Source organism: Coenobita brevimanus, chromosome 105 (genome assembly GCF_032717465.1).
Source record: "Coenobita brevimanus isolate Jiangsu-jjx chromosome 105, ASM3271746v2, whole genome shotgun sequence".
In the NCBI taxonomy this organism is placed as follows: Eukaryota; Metazoa; Arthropoda; class Malacostraca; order Decapoda; family Coenobitidae; genus Coenobita; species Coenobita brevimanus.
In genome coordinates this window covers 24664086-24684085 of record NC_137058.1, presented here as the reverse complement: position 1 = coordinate 24684085, position 20000 = coordinate 24664086, and the positions used below count along the sequence as shown (strand labels likewise).

General features: G+C 45.7%; 1 protein-coding gene across 1 annotated transcript in view; it reads right to left on the bottom strand.

Annotated features, from left to right (window-relative positions):
- Positions 1-7069: 7069 nt before the first annotated feature.
- Positions 7070-20000, bottom strand: part of LOC145416268 (oxysterol-binding protein-related protein 1-like) — a 63958-nt gene continuing 51027 nt past the window's right edge. The window contains exons 15-24 of the mRNA XM_080285267.1: positions 19545-19654; positions 13777-13935; positions 13449-13561; positions 12226-12310; positions 11281-11385; positions 10501-10630; positions 9227-9403; positions 8349-8431; positions 7861-7992; positions 7070-7172 (exon numbers count right to left, since the gene is read on the bottom strand). Coding sequence (XP_080141393.1) covers positions 7070-7172; positions 7861-7992; positions 8349-8431; positions 9227-9403; positions 10501-10630; positions 11281-11385; positions 12226-12310; positions 13449-13561; positions 13777-13935; positions 19545-19654 — 1197 coding nt within the window. The remainder of the gene's footprint in view (positions 7173-7860; positions 7993-8348; positions 8432-9226; positions 9404-10500; positions 10631-11280; positions 11386-12225; positions 12311-13448; positions 13562-13776; positions 13936-19544; positions 19655-20000) is intronic.

The window sequence follows — 20000 nt, the reverse complement described above, 5'->3', positions numbered from 1 at the left end:
AATCCAAGTTACGAGATGGAACAAATCGCAAGTGTATTTGTGAATCTCGCTCCTAGTACAGCATTTATTTTTTCTTATCTAACACCCCCGCCACTACGATAACGCCTCATATCTACACACTGATAAGCCCATCAATATCTCACAAGTGCTTCCTAAAGATATATATAAACTGGGGAGGAACTACAATTTTTGGGGGTGGGGAGGAAGCGGACATTTATTGCTCAGTTCTGTACGTTAACACCTTCAATCTTACGTATTCGTTTTCTGGTTTACTTTTGCTTCCCCTGAAGATATTTTTGAGTGTGAGGGTGGCTGTGGGACTGGAGGGGTTAGAGACAGCCTGCATCAACCCCTTCACTCCTGCACATCTTTCCGGGGTTGAGTGAAATCGTCCGGGTTGGCAAGAAGAGGAGGACAAACATGAGACTGAAGGTGGTAACTTGACCGTGTTCGTCTTTATCATATACAGTTTGAACTGACGTCAGAGCAGCGTTGTGACATGACTGGCTGGCTAAGATGCTTTGGTCCACATTCTTGTCAGCTCAAGAGGCTTGCTGTGGTCTGTACACCTTAACTTAGCTGTGGCGTAGCCAGAGGGGTGGCCAAGGTGGCACTGGCCACCCCTGAAATATATCTGGCCACACCAATGGTCACTCCAAATATCTGGGGGAATACACCCACACCCTCCTAAAGAACTCTTTGTTCATCCTATATTAGCAATCCTGGCTCTGACCCTGTAACATGACTGACGTTTTCATAATTTTTCAACCTATTTCAGATTGCCCAATGTCATGTGAACACATCTTTATGGCTGTACATCTTTCCCATAGCATTGTGTGTGCCTGGCACCTGAGTCTAGTGTTAATCTCTTCTTACAGGTCGGTGACAGTACGTACAATACCACAGCTGCACATCCTTCCACAGCACTTGTTTGTGCCCACCAGGATCAGCACTGATCTCTTGTTACAACTCGGTATTCAACATGGACAGACGGCAATTATACAAGTTGAGTTGGACAGAGTGTATGACCTCTCCCTGTGTGATAAAATCTGTATACCACACCATACCATCCCTTGTGTGTTTTATCTTTGCAATATGGACACAGATTTCCTATACAACATTCGGGAGAGGACTGAGGTAACAAAATTAATGTAGTCATATTGTACAGTCAGAAGTCGTTATAAATTAGCACTGTTTTCCAATATACCACAACATTTTCCATACAAATAATATAGTAAATTGGGGTAAAACTGACTATTCACCTTTATAAAAATAAAAAAAAAATGAAAAAAATAAAATAAAATAAATGGGCAGTTCTGAACAATGTATGGTGAAGGATTTATTGTGCCCGAAAAATTCATAGTACCAGGGGGTATTCAAAAATAAATTAGTAACGAAGAAGTGCAAAGAAGCCTCCATACAGCTGACCAGAATGCAGAGCTTGTAATGAGGAGGTCTTGATATACTAACATTATATTACAGGCAAAGGGTAGGGATGGGGACTACATGATGATGATGGTGATGATGGTGTATTATACAGGACTGGTTGTACATAGTGCCTGTATAGTTAAAGGTGAACATAGGCCAAGTATAGTTCACTCTAAAAATATATATGTTCAAGTTCTGTTCATTATATATACACAATCCTAAGTTCAGTTCATCCACATAGCATATTCCTTAGTATATCTCACCCACATAGCATATTTCCTTAGTATACTTCATCCACATAGCATATTCCTTAGTATACCTCACCCACATAGCATATTTCCTTAGTATACCTCACCCGCATAGCATATTTCCTTAGTATACCTCACCCACATAGCATATTCCTTAGTATACCTCACCCACATAGCATATTCCTTAGTATACCTCACCCACATAGTATATTTCTTAGCATACTTATTGACATACTATATATAAATTCTCTAGTTCAGCTCAGTTCTCATCCCTCACTTGAAAAAAATGGTCAGAATACAAGACTTTAGAATACAACAGAGTAGCCAGAATACAACTTTAGAATACAACAGTAGCCAGAATACAACTTCAGAATACAACACAGAAGCCAGAATACAACTTTAGAATACAACACAGTAGCCAGAATACAACGCTTTAGAATACAAAATAGACTGAATACAAGAAGGCAGATCAGGACCGTAGCCAGGGAGGGGGGGGGGTTGAGAGGATGGGACGCCCCCCTCATCTGCCTAAAGGTGCGTTTCCTCATAGTATTATTTTTTCTTTTTAATATCAGCGGAAATTAAGTCACTCCCCGTTGTTCAGAATTTTGTACTGCTTCTTACCGTCACTTATCCACCCACCCAGACCCCCACAGCAAGACTACAGCACACCTTTGACCAGCCGACTGTTGTGTAAGTGAAGATTTGGCAGAGAAGATCCCCCCCCCCACCTTCGAAAAGCCTGGCTACGATCCTGCAGATACAACGCATTAGACAGAATACAAGAATCATATGCATCTATCTATCTATTGCCAGACGCCTCAATCCCGTTTGGGGTGGCCACAAACAAATCGCCTCCACGTCACCCTGTCCCCCGCCATTTCACTGCCCTGCTTCCAACTCACACCCCCCTCTCTCATATACCTCTCCACCCCATCCCTCCAACTCTTCCTCGGCCTCCCCCTCCCTCTTCCCCGGTGCATCTATGGCGCCAAAATCCTTAACACCCGACCAGATCAGTGTTACCGTCAAAATACCGTGTTATAGATTACCGTGATATGTGCTTCCTTAAGGCAGTCCACTGCAACGCTTGGGGCAACTCTGGAGCAACTGAGAGAGAAGTCTGATGAAGCCTCTCTCTCTCTCTCTCTCTCTCTCATAACATACCAATAATCCTTTGACGTCATTAGCCTGCATACCACAGTACAATCAGCAAGACCAGCAAATCCACATATATTCCATTATCACAACATTTCTTTTTTACATTTAGCTTTGGAAATTATAACAAATATTTCCACACTTTCACGTATTCAGTTTTCTTCTATCTATAGCCAGACGCCTTAATCCAGTAAGAGGCGGCCACAAATAAATCGCCTCCATGTCGCCCAGTCCCTGCCGTTACGCTGCCCTCCCCCTAACACACACACACACACCACACTCTATATGACCTTTACTATACAACGTATCAATACAGAAATATCCTAACTATAATATCCTTACTCTGGAAACAAACATGTGATCATACGGTGTGGTATAAATTACTGCATAACACTGTGAATGGCATGTAACTTTTGAATCACCCGGTTAAAATATATATCTTCTTACCTGCGGCCATAAGCAGGTGTTATTTTTCTTTTTTCTTTCTTTTTTGGCCACTGTACTAAAAAAAAATTGTATTCTTAAAAAAAAAAAAAACAGTAGATATTAAACCAACGTGGTGTTTATACAATATTAAATCTTGATATTTCACCGTCAGTACACCCAGCATACATCCTATCTTTGAACAGTGAAAAATATAAAGCCAATGTATAATATGGGTGAATAAATATCGTGAATGAGTGTATAGTGTGATCCCTGGTGACTGGAAATACTGAATGAATGTAACGTATGCGGCGTAGTGACATAATGCTTTCCAAAATACAAATATACTCCGTCACAACTCACACCTCGCCATACATACTCACTCTACCTTCCACACTTACCCATACTCCCTCACTTTAACTTCCTCACTGTGACTCCCTCACTCTAACTCCTCATTCTATCTCTCTCACTCTAACTCCCTCATTCTAACTCTATATAAGAATTGTTTTGTCACTTCTAACCTTACAAAGATCCCAAACCCCTTTCAGCTCAGTTGATAGCCAAGTGTAGTTAGACTGGAGGGCTGATTTGGCTAGTGACCAAGGAGACCCATTCCTACCTCCTAACTATGACTCACTGAATTTCACACATCCACAACTTGTTTTTTAAGTAATTGGTCCAGTTCCATCAGTTGAAAATAAAGTAGCTATTGTTAGAAGTGATAGAGTTGAAGTGAAGGAGTACTGGGAGGAGTGGAAGGACGTGAGAGGTAATAAGGTGTAATATTAACTTAAAATGTTTGTAATAAAGTGTAATACTGATTTGAAATGTTTGTAAAAAAGTGTAATATTGCTCTAAAATGTTTGTAATAGTGTAATACTGATCAGAAATGTTTGTAATGAAGTGTAGTACTGATCAGAAATTTCGATCGTAATGTGTGAGTGTAATGTTTGAAATGTAATGTTTGAGTGTAATGTTTGAAACGTATGTAATAAAGTGTAATATTGCTCTAAGATGTTTGTAATAGTATAATACTGATCAGAAATGTTTGTGATAAAGTGTAATATTGATCAGAAATGTTTGGGTGTAATATAAGTTTAAAATATCCTGTACATGGTCAAAACAGAGGGATGGCGTGATCGTGGACAATGCCGGGCGGTATATAGCAACACACTGACACGGTATACACACAGCAACACACCTACACTCAACACACAACACTGAACTAACCTGATGAGCAACTAGAGATACACTGCCACCCACATATACACCCCTACAAATACCTACACTCTATTCACCCTAACTTGTCAAAATTTTTCGCCCCTTTGCAGCTTATATCACGCAGCTCAATAGCAAAATATAACACTACTACATCGCTCTCTCCCCTCCATATCACAACTATCACACCTTTATCTCCACAACACCAACAGTTCGTTCACCTTAACGTGGCAAAATTTTTCGTCCTTTTGCAGCTTATTTTACGCAGTTCAGTTACAAAATACGACACTACTACGCTTTACATCCTCTCCATAACTACACAATATCATCCCTACAAGGCCTAAACCAATACTACTTCATATTTCACAACTCAACTTTTTCAACCCAGTGTGTACAATTAGTTGCACAATTCTACACCCCCCTCCCCTCCACTCCTGCCTCTCTCATCAGTGGAGCGGAGGCTGTTTGAGACGTAGAGGAGAAAGATGCACATTTTTATCACACATGGATGAATGATTAAAGGATTCTTTGTCCACTATGTCACATTCTGGCGTCTCTCCCCCCCTTTCTCTCTCTCTCTCCCAACAATGAAAGAGAGACAGGAGGGATGAACATGATTTCCCATTAAACTGTACTTTTTCCTTCACTCATGTTTCAAACTATAATCCTTTCACTCTAACTAGGCCAAGAATTTCGTCCTTTTACAACTTATTTTACGTATATCAATGGCAGAAGATAATACCAGGCTGTACAACCTTGCCATAGCACTTCTTCTTGACTAGCATCATAGTCTAGTGTTAATCCAGTTACAGCTCAGTATTAAAGATGTTAATATGCCAACTGCAGGTCAAGTTAGAGTGAAAAGATTATAATATATTCACTCTGGACACAAGGGCTCGTATTCTCTTCGGTTAAGATGTTCCCCAACACCTCTTCCCTAGCGATTTATTAATGGATATGGCTAGTTAATATCTTTTTGAACGTTAGTTATGCAGACTATGACGAAACTGGAAGGATGTTTGTGACAGAAGATGACAGTACGGTGAAATAAACAAAATAAGTTGGTTAGGAAAAGATGTCAGGGAACTTCCTTAACCGCCGAGAATAAGGGCGAAGATCTTAGTGACACCTCAGCTACTTCCTTTCAGCCAGGAACTATACCATGTTTGCTCTAAGCTGGTAAAGATCACTAACCCTTCCAGCTCAGTTCATGGCCAGGTGTAGTCAGATTAGAGGGTTGATTTGACTAGTGACCAAGGAGACTCATTCCTACCTCACAGTGTGTTAAACCTGACAGATCCCTAACCCCTTTCAGCTTGATGGCCAAGTGTTGTCAGATCAAAGGTGTGATTTGACTAGTAACCATGGAGATTCATTCCTACCCCATAACTATAAACATGGCAGATCCCTAACCCCTTTCAGCTTAGTTAATGGCCAAGTGTAGTCAGAACAGAGGTGTGATTTGACTAGTGACCAAGGAGATTCATTCTTACTTCATACCTGTAATGTTTAAACTGGCAAAAATCCCTAACCTCTTTCAGCTTAGTTCTTAGTTAATGGCCAAGTGTACTCTGAGAGGTGATTTGACTAGTAACCAAGGAGACTCATCGTTGAATTTCACGCCACCACGACCTAGTAATCAACCTGTGTGACCCAGTTCCATCAGATGAAAGCCAAACCGTCTACAGCAGCAACAGTAGCGACACAGCCCAAGGAAAGCTGTCGGTAAAATATATATGTTGGTGTTTTTCATTGTAGTGTTGATGTGGGGTGTTGCAACGGTAACCAAATGATCTCTCTCTCGTGTGGCCTTTGCAACTGTCGTGGTATTGCAGGGGTGGAAGTGGTCCTGCAACATTTCAACAGCAAGCAGCAAAATCGATGAATGAAAATGCTAGTGAGGATGGCTGGCGTCCTCAGAATGGAGATGCGACTGTGAGGATGGATGAACCCCTGTGTTTAAATGTTGGTGAGGATGGCTGAACCCCTCTATGTTTAAATGTTGGTGAGGATGGCTGAACCCCTCTATGTTTAAATGTTCGTGAGGATGGCTGAACCCCTCTCAATGTTAATATGTTGGTGAGGATGGCTGAACCCCTCTCAGTGTTAGAACCCCTCTGTGTTTAAATGTTGGTGAGGATGGCTGAACCCCTCTCAATGTTGCAATGTTCGTGAGGATGGCTATACGTCCTCACAATGGAGATATATTTTGGTGAGGATGGGTGACCTCCTCTCAATATCTAAATGTTCGTGAGGATGGGTAATGTCCTCAGAAGAGAAATATGACCGTGAGGATGGCTAAACACACCTCTCTCAATGTTTAAAATGTTACTGAGGATGGCTAAAAATTCCTCACAATGGAGATATGACTGTGAGGATGGATAGACACTTCTCACAATGTTTACAAGTTGGTGAGGATAGGTAAGCTTCCTCAAAATGGCTTGGAAATTGGTGAGGATTGGTTAGCTTCCTCAAAAATGGCTTAGGTCTTGGTGAGGATGGGTTAGCTTCCTCAAAATGGCTTGGAAATCGGTGAGGACTGGGTTAGCTTCCTCAAAAATGGCTTAGGTCTTGGTGAGGACTGGGCTGGGTGTTCAGAAAATGTCGATGGTGCGGTCAAAATTGCGGTCCCAGTATCCTCCACTATAGAGCCAGTCCTCCTGCCGCGTGAAGGGATTGGTGCCTTGTTCAAACCATCTGTGGGATAAAGATGTCATTAGTAGTAGTAGTAGTAGTTGTTGTAGTAGTAGTAGTAGTAATATCATCGTCATTATCAACATCTGCATCATTATAATCATCATTATCATCGTCGCTATTGTTATCATCGTCATTATCATCATCACACCATCTGCTGAACAAATATATCCATCCATCCATCCATCATCCAATCCTACATTGTCCCATGAGGAGCGTAGGAGCCCGGGGCTAGGCAGTTGGTCCCGACATTTAAGATGAGAGTGACCAGCCTCACTCTACCCTGAGTGGCATTATGTGAGCAATAAACCCCAGCCACTCCTTCGATATAAACCTTCACCGCCTCAATCCAATTGGAGCACAGTAATTACCCACTAAACCACCAGGCACCAAAATTTGGTTATACTGTTACCACCCAGCGTAGTAAATGGTTTCCTGGTGTACAGGAAACCATTTGGCTTGTAACAAATATATCATCATTATTATCATTATCAACGATGTCCTTGCTATCACCGTCATCCTCATCATCACTGCTACTACTACTACCACTACTATTACGGCTACTACCACCACTATTACTACTACGACTATCACCACCACCACCATCACTGTCACTACTAGTACCATCACCAACTTTACTACTGCTATTACTACTACTGCTACTTCTACTACCATTACTACCACCACTCACCTTGCCTTCCACTCCTGCTTCAGCTTTTTCCTGCCTTTCCTAGCATCTCTTTGCTTCTCCTCCAGTCGGGCCTTCTCCGTGGCTGCAGCATCTATGTCACCGTTCTCCAGAAGCCGAATGTCCGGACGTAACCTGGGGAATGATTTAAAACAAGGTAAGAAAAAGAACTGAAGGATGAAATTGAAGGATGGTTGTTGGTTACTGGCGCAAGGAGGTGGAGAGACGAATGGGTTTACAAAGACGGGTGGGAGAGACATAAAGGAAACTTATCAATTAAAAAAAAATGACTAAATTTTCCATATAAGTAGAAACGTAACGTGAATCAGCACAAGAGACAACAGCAGTGAGGTTCAGTATTTATAAAACTTACATAGCCTGGTATTAATTTGAGTAACTGAACCCTACTTCTTGCAGTGATTAATTGGTTTTCACTTATTACAATGGAAAGCCAGCCAAGTATATCAGACCATGAGTAACTCTGCACCAACCTGCAGTCAGTAGGTCCCAGGCTGCGATGGAGTTCATCGTTGAGTTCGTTGAGCGACATGGCAAACAGTGTGAAGTGGTAGTACTGAAAGGAGGAAGCAACAGAAGGTATAAAGCTGTGTTGCTGGTGGTGGTGTTGTTGAGTAACCCCAGATCCATCAACACCAGAGATGCAACCATCCCTGTAGGGCCGTACTGTGCAGTGAACCAATGCTCCCTTGTGAAAGACAGCTTGCAAAAGCAAGACAAGGATGAGAGTGGAGGTTTGGTTTCTGGATGGACGCCGTATTTGCGTCTTTCCACCCAGTTATCAGGGACACCATGGTACGCTCCGCAACACCCAGATGTTTGGTTATATGGTTACCACCCAGCCTTCTAATGGTTTCCTAGGTTACAGGAAACCATTAGGCTTGTTACTTAATTTAGCCACTTAAAAGCAGCACTACATCAAGTGAATGGGTGATGGACGCCCCCCCCCACCACCCTAAAAACAGTAAAAAATACAAGAATAATAAATACAATTACAGATGCAAATCAATTGACATTCTGCAGAAGACAATTCTCATCTTAATATTAAAACGTTTGAAAATAATTAACAGGTGAATAATGTATGTACCTGGGATGAATGGTTAGGTCTGCCTCCCAGTGTAGTGGAGTTACTGATGATGATGATGATGATGATGATGATGATGATGATGATGAGTTAGGTGTAATGATGACGATGACTGACTATGACGCCGATGATGATGATGATGATGATACAAGGCTACTAAGAATAATGATGATGGTGATGATTATGCTGCTGCTGCTGCTGATGATGATAATAATGATGATGATGATGAGGAGGAGGACGACTATGGTGATGATAGTGATGGTGTACCTGTGATGAGTGGTCGGGTCTGGGGTCTGCCTCCCATAGTGTAGTGGAGTTAGGGATGTCAATACTGTAGGTGGAGTCGGTGCGTGGGTAGCCGCCTTCCCCCTCGTACTCCTCCAGCCCTGGCGGTGCCCCCTCCACACCCAGCCCTCCTCCGTCATCGCCTTCCCCTGTACTGGCCTGAAAGACAAGGAGAATGTATTAAAATTCCTCATCCATCTGTCTACACGTCAATCTGTCGTTTATCTATCTGTCTAACCTACCACCTCCGTCATCGCCTTCGTCTGTAGACGCCTGAAACACCGGCAGTGTGTGTGTGTGTGTGTGTGTGTGTGTGTGTGTGTGTGTGTGTGTGTGTGTGTGTAAATTAGTTAGTGTAAATTGGACCTAAGAAAATGTTCTTCTTTTATTACGGTAAAATGTACCTGTGGTCAATAAAACTATCTATCTATCTGTGTGTGTGTGTGTGTGTGTGTGTGTGTGTGTGTGTGTGTGTGTGTGTGTGTGTGTGTGTGTGTGTGTAGAAGGGATCGAACTGGCTGCATGAATTTTGTGTGGAGTGAATGACCTACTACTACTACTCCCACTACCACCACCACTGTCATAAAAAGACTTTGTAGTTACTTGTTGTGGAGTTCTATATATTAGACTTGTGGACGAGCGGTTGTTATACTTGAGTAGCTTTGTAAGTAGATAATCTTCTTTCCCATTTGTCATGTAGTGACAGGAGAGGTAAAGAATAGTATGGGACTATTTTTATTTGTCTTGGAAATATTAACAAGTCTCTCACTCACGAGTGAGTATGAGTAGAGTCCCTGTCTCCCTGTCTCGCTCTCTCTCTCTCTCCCTCTCTCTTCCAAGTTGCTAAGCCCTTCTCCCTACGACCTGCCTGTTCTATGGCTAGCCTCCATCTCCGCTCTCTTTCCTAAATTCTGGTGAAACAGGAGTCGTATCACGTGTGTTCCCTGTGATTGGAAAGTTCTAGAAGCCTGTGTGTGAGTATGTGTGTATGTGTGTGTATGGTCACTAGGCGCTGTCGTGTGCCTATAAAGCATTCCTTGAGTTAAGAGTGTGTAAGCATGTTTAGCATTGCTCGATTCTCGCAGACACAATACCTTCTCATCATCTGACTTTCTGCTTCTATCTGTCTCTCTATCTATCTATTTATCTATCTATCTATTATGATTTGTAATTATAATATGGAGTCCTAACACCACCACCACCACCACCACCACTACCACCACCACCCCTTCTACCACTACCCCCTCCCCCCTCACCTCAGCGTCAGTGGTCATTCTGAAGGAGGACGTGATGGAGTTGAGTTTCTTGAAGACCTTTCGTGGGGCGTGTGCTGGGCTGGCTGTTCCTCCTGAGGGCCCCTCGTCACTCTTCTTCTTGTCGTTGCGTCTGGAGGGGAAGAATGAGAATGAGGGGGTCAGGAGTGATGAATATGGGAGAGGAGATCATGGGGAGTGATTTATTAGATGGGTGTATGTTAGTGAGGAGGAGGAGGCCAAGGATGAGGTGGAAGGATGGGGTGGACATGGAGAATTAGACTGGCTAGAAGAGTGTATGTGGGTGAGGTGGAGGGGGAGGCCAAGGATGAGGTGGAGGGATGGAGAATGAAAGACTGACTAGAAGAGTGTATGTGGGTGAGGTGGAGGGGGAGGCCAAGGATGAGGTGGAGGGATGGAGAATGAAAGACTGACTAGAAGAGTGTATGTGGGTGAGGAGGAGGAGACCAAGGATGAGATGGAAGGATGGGATGGAGAGGAGGGAGAGAGACTGACCAGAAGAGTGTCTGTCAGTAAGGTGGAGGGGAAGACCAAGGATGAGATGGAGGGATGGGGTGGAGAAAGAGAGGGGGGGGTGACTTAGAGGGTCAGGGATCTTTGTCAGGTTAGAAATTCAATGAACTCCGGGGCAGGAATAAGTCTCCTTGGTTACTAGTCAAACCAACTCTTTGTCAGGTGAAGCACACTAAACCATCTAAATAAATCCTTGGTGTTAGACAGATATTAGACTTACCCCGACCGTGAGAGGGTTAATCAACTCACCTGAACTTGTGTGCATTGGTCACTAGGTACTCGTCATAGGAGTCGATGTCTGTGGCTCGCAGGAACTCACTCCACTTGCCATATAGAAAAGCATGTCTCTTTTTCCTGGGGGTAAGAACACAGGAGAGTGGTGAGTGGAGAGAGAGACGGAGCTGGTGGTGGAACTTAGGGACCTAGATCCAGTACCAGAATGAATTTAGAACCTAGATCCAGTGCCAGAATAAATTTAGAACGTAAACCTAGCTCAGAGACAAGAATGAGAGGTAAATGTGTGAAGGTAGAATGATGTGTTGATGAAGGGAGAGTGACGTCGAGTTGAAGGTGGAACTTAAGGACGTAGATCCATTACTAGAATGAACCTAGAACCTAGAACCAGTGCTAGAATGAGAGGTTAATGTGTACAGAAAGTGGAGAGTAGGCTGGCTCAAGAAGTGGTGTATTTGTACGTTAAATATAGAGTACAATGACGAGTAGTTGTACATTCATTTTTTTCCACGAGTATTTGTACACACACACACACACACACACACACACACACACACACACACACACACACACACACACACACACACACACACACACAAACACACACACACACAAAGCACCCATACCCACCCTCCCACACCCCCCCCACACACATTCACCCATTCACCCACACAGCACACCTACACCCACCCACACACACAACGCACCCACACCCACCCTCCCACACACACACACACATCACCACCCCACACTCACCCCCACACATACAGCCCACCTACACCCACACACCCACACAGTACAAAACCAGCAGCTTCAAACGTGAGTATTTAAGCACAATATAGATAGATAGATAGATAGATAGATAGACAGATAGATATTACTGTGCATGAATATATATAGTACTGTACACGAGAATGATTAAGTTTGATGCGTAGTACAAACGTAAGCAATGAAACTTACTTCTTGTCGTAAATAAATCCTTCGATACGATTTAAATCCTTAGAGAACCATCCGGCTGTCTTGAACGTTATCACACACCGATGACCTGGGGAGAGATAAGAGATAAGGAAGGTCACTCAGAACTCGTTTGAGGAAGGATAAGGTAGCAATAGACATGTGTTAAGACAGAGACCCTTAGAAAAGAAAGATCACTCAGAATTCGTTTGTGGAAGGATAAGGTAGCAAAAGACATGTGTTAAGACAGAGACACATGGGATTTCTTGACCTGGGGAGAGATAAGAGATAAGGAAGGTCACTCAGAACTCATTTGAGGAAGGATAAGGTGGCAAAAGACATGTGTTAAGAGAGAGACACTTGGAAAAGAAAAGTCACTCAGAATTAATTTGAGGAAGAATAAGGTGGCAATAGACATGTGTTAAGACAGAGACACCTGGAAATTCTTCTTAGAGGCAGAGATAAAACTTGAGATTAGGGTGAAGAAAGGTGAAGAAAAAAACTCTGAATTAGGGTGAAGATAGGCCAAGAAAAAACTCAGAATTAGGGTGAAGAAAGATGAAGAAAAAAATCAGAATTAGGGTGAAGCAGGGCAAAGAAAATACTCAGAATTAGGGTGAGGAAATGTCAAGAAAGTACTCAGAATTTGGGTGAAGAAAGGCCAAGAAAATATCAGAATTAGGGTGAAGATAGGCCAAGAAAAAACTCAGAATTAGGGTGAAGAAATATGAAGAAAATACTCAGAATTAGGGTGAAGAAAGGCCAAGAAAATATCAGAATTAGGGTGAAGAAAGGTGAAGAAAAAGTCCAGAATTAGGGTGAAGAAAGGTGAAGTAGAAGAAGATGGTGTAGGGGAGATGATGATGATGATGATGATGATGATGATGATGATGATGATGATGATGATGATGATGATGGGGTGAAGGAAGAGGGGAAAGCCAAGAGGTCAAAGAGGGAAATGAGACGAAGAGAGGAGATGCGAGGAGAGGAGGGAAGAGGAGGAGGGAGATGAGAGGAGGAGGAGGAGGGGAAAGTTAAGAGGAGAAAGGAGAGGAGGAGAGGAACAGGGGAAGGAGAGGTATGGAGAAGGGGTTAAGAAGAAACGATTATAAAGGGAAAATGACTAACAATACCGAAGGGAAAGATATAAAGGGAAAGATAGTAAGGGAAAAGATAGTAAGGGAAAGATAGTAAGAGAAAGATAGTAAAGGAAATAAAGAAAGACTGACCTGTAGCATGGTTAGTAATTTCCATGGAGCCATATTGTTCAATCCACAGCTTCCCCACGATGATGTTATGTACGCAGCAGTTCACGTTACTCCATGTGTACGCCTCTCCATGACTGTGTGTGTACGTAGAAAGGGATGTGTTAGAGGGACGTGAAGACTGGGGAAGCTACGGCACACACACACACACACACACACACACACACACACACACAAAACATCACCACCGTCACGTTTTTTCTGCATTCTTCTCTACACCCCCCCACCCCACACGCACAAACACCCCCTCCCCACACCTACACCCACAAACACCCCCCACCCACACACTCACTTGGGCAGCTCCACAGTCAGCACGCCCTTCGGTTCAATTTCCACGCTCTTGCCCCAGAACTTCAGCTTCGGGTGGATGGATCCGTGAAAATTCCAGTGTTCAGAGTCGGCGTAGAAGGCAGAGACGGGAGGGTGATGAGACACCTGCTCACACACTATCCTGTTGGTGAGGGGAAAGGAAAAAGTTACTATCATCATCATTATTATCATCATCATTATCTATCTGCATCATCATCATCGCCGCCATCCTCCCCCTCCCCCTCCTCATCTATCTGTCTATCCATTCACCGTCAGACGCCTTGATCCCGTAATGGGTGGCCGCAGACAAATCGCCCTGTCCCCTGCCATTTCGCTGCCCGCCCCCCCGCAGCTCACACACGCACACACACACACACACACACACACACACACACACACACACACACACACACACACACACACACACACACACTCTCCATCATCTTTTTCAACATTTTCCTCATCCTTATCATCATCATCATCACTTCCAACATCTGTTCGTCTCTCCATCACACTGTCTCTCCACCTCAGTCTCTCCACCACACTCTCTCCACCTCACTGTCTCTCCACCGCACTGTCTCCACCACACTGTCTCTCCACCACACTGTCTCTCCACCTCACTGTCTCCACCACACTGTCTCTCCACCACACTGTTTCTCCACCACACTGTCTCTCCACCTCACTGTCTCCACCACACTGTCTCTCCACCTCACTGTCTCCACCACACTGTCTCTCCACCACACTCTCTCCACCACACTGTCTCTCCACCTCACTGTCTCTCCACCGCACTGTCTCTCCACCACACTGTCTCTCCACCTCACTGTCTCCACCACACTGTCTCTCCACCACACTCTCTCCACCACACTCTCTCCACCACACTGTTTCTCCACCACACTGTCTCTCCACCACACTATCTCTCCACCTCTCTCTCCACCTTACTGTCTCTCCACCACACTGTCTCTCCACCTCACTGTCTCTCCACCACACTGTCTCTCCACCACACTGTTTCTCCACCACACTGTCTCTCCACCACACTGTTTCTCCACCACACTGTCTCCACCACACTCTCTCCACCACACTGTCTCTCCACCTCACTGTCTCTCCACCACACTGTCTCTCCACCACACTGTCTCTCCACCACACTCTCTCCACCACACTGTTTCTCCACCACACTGTCTCTCCACCACACTATCTCTCCACCTCTCTCTCCACCTTACTGTCTCTCCACCACACTGTCTCTCCACCTCACTGTCTCCACCACACTGTCTCTCCACCACACTGTTTCTCCACCACACTGTCTCTCCACCACACTGTCTCTCCACCACACTGTCTCCACCACACTCTCTCCACCACACTGTCTCTCCACCTCACTGTCTCTCCACCACACTGTCTCTCCACCACACTCTCTCCACCACACTGTCTCTCCACCACACTTTCTCTCCACCACACTGTTTCTCCACCACACCGTCTCTCCACCTCACTGTCTCTCCACCACACTCTCTCCACCACACTGTCTCTCCACCACACTTTCTCTCCACCACACTGTCTCTCCACCACACTTTCTCCACCACACTGTGTCCACCACACTGTCTCTCCACCACACTGTCTCTCCACCACACTGTCTCTCCACCACACTATCTCTCCACCACACTGTCTCCACCACACTGTCTCTCCACCTCACTGTCTCTCCACCTCATTCCTCTACGCATCCTCCTCATCCACCTCCCTCCATCCACTCCCTCCACACGGCCATACAGCTTTAACAAACCCGAGTCTATCCACCACACGGCGCTGGAGACAGGATTGGCTTAATATAAATCTATGAGAGAGAATGGGGAGAGACTGACAAGGAGAGAGGAGGACAGAGAAGAATTTAAAAACAGACAGAATATATGGAGAGAATGGAGATAGACTGACAAGGAGAGAGGAGGACAGAGAAGAATTGAATAACAGAGATTATGTGGAGAGAATGGAGAGACTGACAAGGAGAGTGAAGGAAAGAGAAGAGTGAGATAAGAGAAAATATGTGGAGAGAATGGAGAGACTGACAAGGAGAGTGAAGGGGAGAGAAAAATAAGAGAATGTAAAGGAAGGAACTGAGAAGAGATGAAGAGGAGACAAGGAGAGATGGAGAGAAGATTTGGAGAGAGAAAGAGAGAATGTGATGGAGAGAGAAAGAGAGGAGAAAGATAAAGAGAAGAAAAGAGAAGGGAGAGACGGGGGAGAGAAAAAACAGGGAGGGAGGGAGGGAGGGAGGGAGGGAGGAAGGGTGAAGAGTAGGAAACGGCTGGCATGAGAGGAGGCAGGTGGTGTGGAGAGGTGAGAAGAGGGAGGGAGGGAGAGGGGGAGAGGGAAGGAGGGGAGGGGAGGTTAGAGGAAGGAAAGAGGGAGGAATGGACTGGGGAGTTAAGGGAGGGAGGAATGGACCGGGGAATAAAGGGAGGGAGGAATGGACCGGGGAGTTAAGGGAGGGAGGAATGGACCGGGGAATAAAGGGAGGGAGGAATGGACCGGGGAGTTAAGGGAGGGAGGAAAGAAGAAGAAGGAGGAGGGGAAGGAAAGGAAATGTGAAGGTAAGAGAGGGAGGAAAAGAGGGAGGGAGGGAGGAAAGGAGGGAAAAGGGGTGGGGAGGTAAAGGAGGGGGGAGAAAAAGTAGGGAGAAGGAGAGGAAGGGAGGAGACTATGACAGAAGAGGGAGGGAGAGGGGAAGGGGAGATAGGGGAAGGAGAAAGAGGGAAGGGGAGGAAAGGAGGAAGAGAAGAAGGGGAGACAGAGAAGGGAGAAAGAGGGAAGGGGAGGAAGAGGAGAAGAGGAGATAAGGAAGGGAGAAAGAGGGAAGGGGAGGGAAGGAGGAAGAGGAGGGAAGGCGAGGGAAGGAGGAAGGGGAGGGAAGGAGGAAGAGGAGGGAAGGCGAGGGAAGGAGGAAGGGGAGGGAAGGAGGAAGGGGAGGGAAGGCGAGGGAAGGAGGAAGGGGAGGGAAGGAGGGAAGGCGAGGGAAGGAGGAAGGGGAGGGAAGGAAGAAATTGGAGAAAGACAGATGAGACAAAACAAACTCTCTCTCTCACTCTCTCTCTCTCTCTCTCTCACTCTCTCTCTCTCTCTCTCTCTCTCTATCTATCTATCTATCTTTCTTTCTATCTATCTGTCTCTATTTTCCTCAACATCCCTCTCTGCTCAACCATTCACTTATTGATCGATCTATCTGTTTATCTATCTATCTAACTGTGTCTGTCTATCACCTATCTGTCTGCCTGTCTATCTACCTATATATCTATCTATCTGTCTGTCTGTCTATCTATCTGGCTGTCTCTCACTAAACTGCTGTCAGTCATTATCTCACTCACTCTAACTCTCTCTCCCCCCCCCTCTCTCTCTCTCTCTCTCTCTCTCTCTCTCCACCACAACCACTCACTCTCATTCACACACCCCCTCCCCCTCCCCCTCCCCCTCCCCCCCTCATCTAAACAAGTAGTAAGAGATAATGGGAAATGTGGGACGCTCTCTCTCTCTCTCTCTCTCTCTCTCTCTATCTATCTATCTAAATCTACTACGATCGCCATTCCCTCCCTTCACCACTCTCTCTGTCTCCCCCCACTCTCTCCCCCCCACCTCTCTCTCTCTCTCTCTCTCTCTCTCTCTCTCTCTCTCTCTCTCTCTCTCTCTCTCTCGATATTGTTCACTTGTGGCTCGAGGGAGGGGAGGGGACAGGAGGGGAGGGGACAGGAGGGGAGGGGAGGGGAGAGGAGGGGAGGGGAGTGGAAGGAGAGAAAGAGGAAGGGGGTGAAGGGGGAGGCGAGGGGAGGAGAGGAGAGGGGAGAGGAGAGGAGGGGAGGCGAGGGGAATGGAAAGAGAGAAAGAGGAGGTGAGTGGGGGGAAGGGAGGGGAGGGGAGGGAATGAGAGAGAGAGAGAGAGAGAGAGAGAGAGAGAGAGAGAGAGAGAGAGGAAGGGAGGATGGAAGAGGAAGGAAAAGGGAGGAAAGGGAAGAGAGAGAAGGGAAGGAGGGAAAGAGAAAAGAGAGAGAAAGAAGAGAAGGAAAGAGGAGAGAGAAACAAGGGAGAGAGAGTAGAAGGAAGGAGGGAGAGACAGGAAGGGAGAAAGAAGGGAGGGAGAGAAAAAAGAGAGAGAAGGAGAGAGCAGAATGAAAGAAAGTGAGGGGGGGGGAGGAGGAAGAGAGTAAGGCAGTTCACTGAGGACACAGAGAGAGAGAGAGAGAGAGAGAGAGAGACAGAGAGAGAGAGACAGATAGACAGACAGACAGACAGACAGACGGGGGGAAGATCGAAGAAGCCAGGAAAACCATAGATAGGAAAACAAATAGATAGACAGATAGATAGATAGACGGATAGATAAAGAGAGAGGGAAGAGACAGAGGAAGGAGAGAGTGAGGAGGGGGAGTGAGGAAAGATGGAGGGGAGGGAGAGAGTGAGGGAGGAAGATGGGAGAGAGAAGAGAGAGAAAATAAATGAGGATAAAGAGAGGAGTAACTGGACGATTAAAAAGAGGAAGAGGTGGGGGTGAGAGAGGGAAGGAGAGATAGACAGACAGACAGATAGATAGATAGATAGATTGATAGATAGATTGATAGATAGATAGATAGATAGATAGACAGATAGATAAAGGGGGAGTAAATAAATGACAATACAATAATCTGAGAGAGAGAGAGAGAGAGAGAGAGAGAGAGAGAGAGAGAGAGGGGCCACACCTTGCTGGCCGGAGAAACACTTAAAGTTGTGTGTCTCACGGTGATGTGGGGGAGGGGAGGGGAGGGGAGGGGAGGGAAAGGAGGGGAGGGGAGAGAAGAGGGAAGAAAGAAGGTTGAGAGAAGAGAGAAAGAGAGGAGGGGGTAAGAAGAGAGAGAGGAGGGGGGAAGGAAGAGAGAGGAGAGAAAAGGGGGAGGGAGGGGGGGAGAGAGAGGAACGGGGGAAGGAGGGGGTGAGGATAGGAAAAGGATAGGGGGGGAGGAAGAAAGGAGGAAGGAAAGGAGGGGAATGAAGGAAGAGAGAGGAGGTGGGAGGAAGAGAGACTGGAAGGGAGGGGAGCGAGAGGGAAGGGTATTGAGAAACGATGTGGGAGGGAGGGGAAGAAAGAGGGTGGGGGAAAGAGAAAGAGGGTGAGGGAGAGACAGAGGGTGGGGGAGAGAGAAAAGAGAAGAGGGAGGGAGAGAAAGAGAAAGTGGGGATTGTGATGGAAGGGGGTGAAGCAGGAAAGGAAGAGGGGAGGGGAAGAGAAAGGGAAAAAGACGATATATATAGCCGAGAGAGAGAGAGAGAGAGAGAGAGAGAGAGAGGTAATAAGGAGGATGTCACTAGTCATTGTCTGTCAGCGTATAACTCCATCAGTGTCATAGGAGGGAGGGAGGGAGGGAGGGAGGAAGGAAGGAAGGAAGGAAGGAGGGAAAAAGAAAGAAAGAAAGAAAAGAAGGAAGGAAGGAAGCTAGGCAGGTAGGTAGGTCAGCCGGTAGGTAGGTAGGTAGGTAAGTAGTCTGGTAGGTAGGTAGGAGGGAGAAAGGAAGGAAGGAAGGACGGAGGGAGGCAGGGAATTAGGGAAGGAAGGACGGAGGGAGGGAGGGAAGTAAGGAAGGAAGGAGGGGTGAGAGAGAGAAGATGGGAGGGAGCGCAAGGAAACTTAAAAAATAACGAAATAAAAGACAAAGGTAAATAGATAAAAGAAATAGATAAATTCATACAGACAGATAGATAGATAGATAGATAGACGAATAGATAGACAGATAGGCAGATAGACAGACGTACCTGTAGTTATCCCTCTGTAGTTCGTAAGTTTCACCAAGAAGGGGGTTGAAAGGCTTTCCGACCCTCTCCCAGTTGGACGCTAGGCCACTCACTGCGAAGGCCGCCACGTACTGAAAGGGTTGAGCAAGGTGAGAGAGAGAGAGAGAGAGAGAGAGAGAGAGAGGAGTTACAGTGGTGTGGAGCAAAATTTGACTCATTTTAACCAGACCTCCCTTCCCCCCCCACCCCTTCTCTCCCCTCCACTTCCCTCCTCCCTTCGTCTTCTTTCCCCTTTCCTTCCCTCACCTTCCCCTACATCTTCTAGACTTAATCCTGCTAACCTAACCCAACCCAACCCAGCCTAACCCAACCTAACATAACCCAACCCAGCCTAACCCAACCCAACCCAGTCCAACCCAGCCTAACCTAACCCAACCCAGCCTAACCCAACCCAACCCAGTCCAACCCAACCTAACC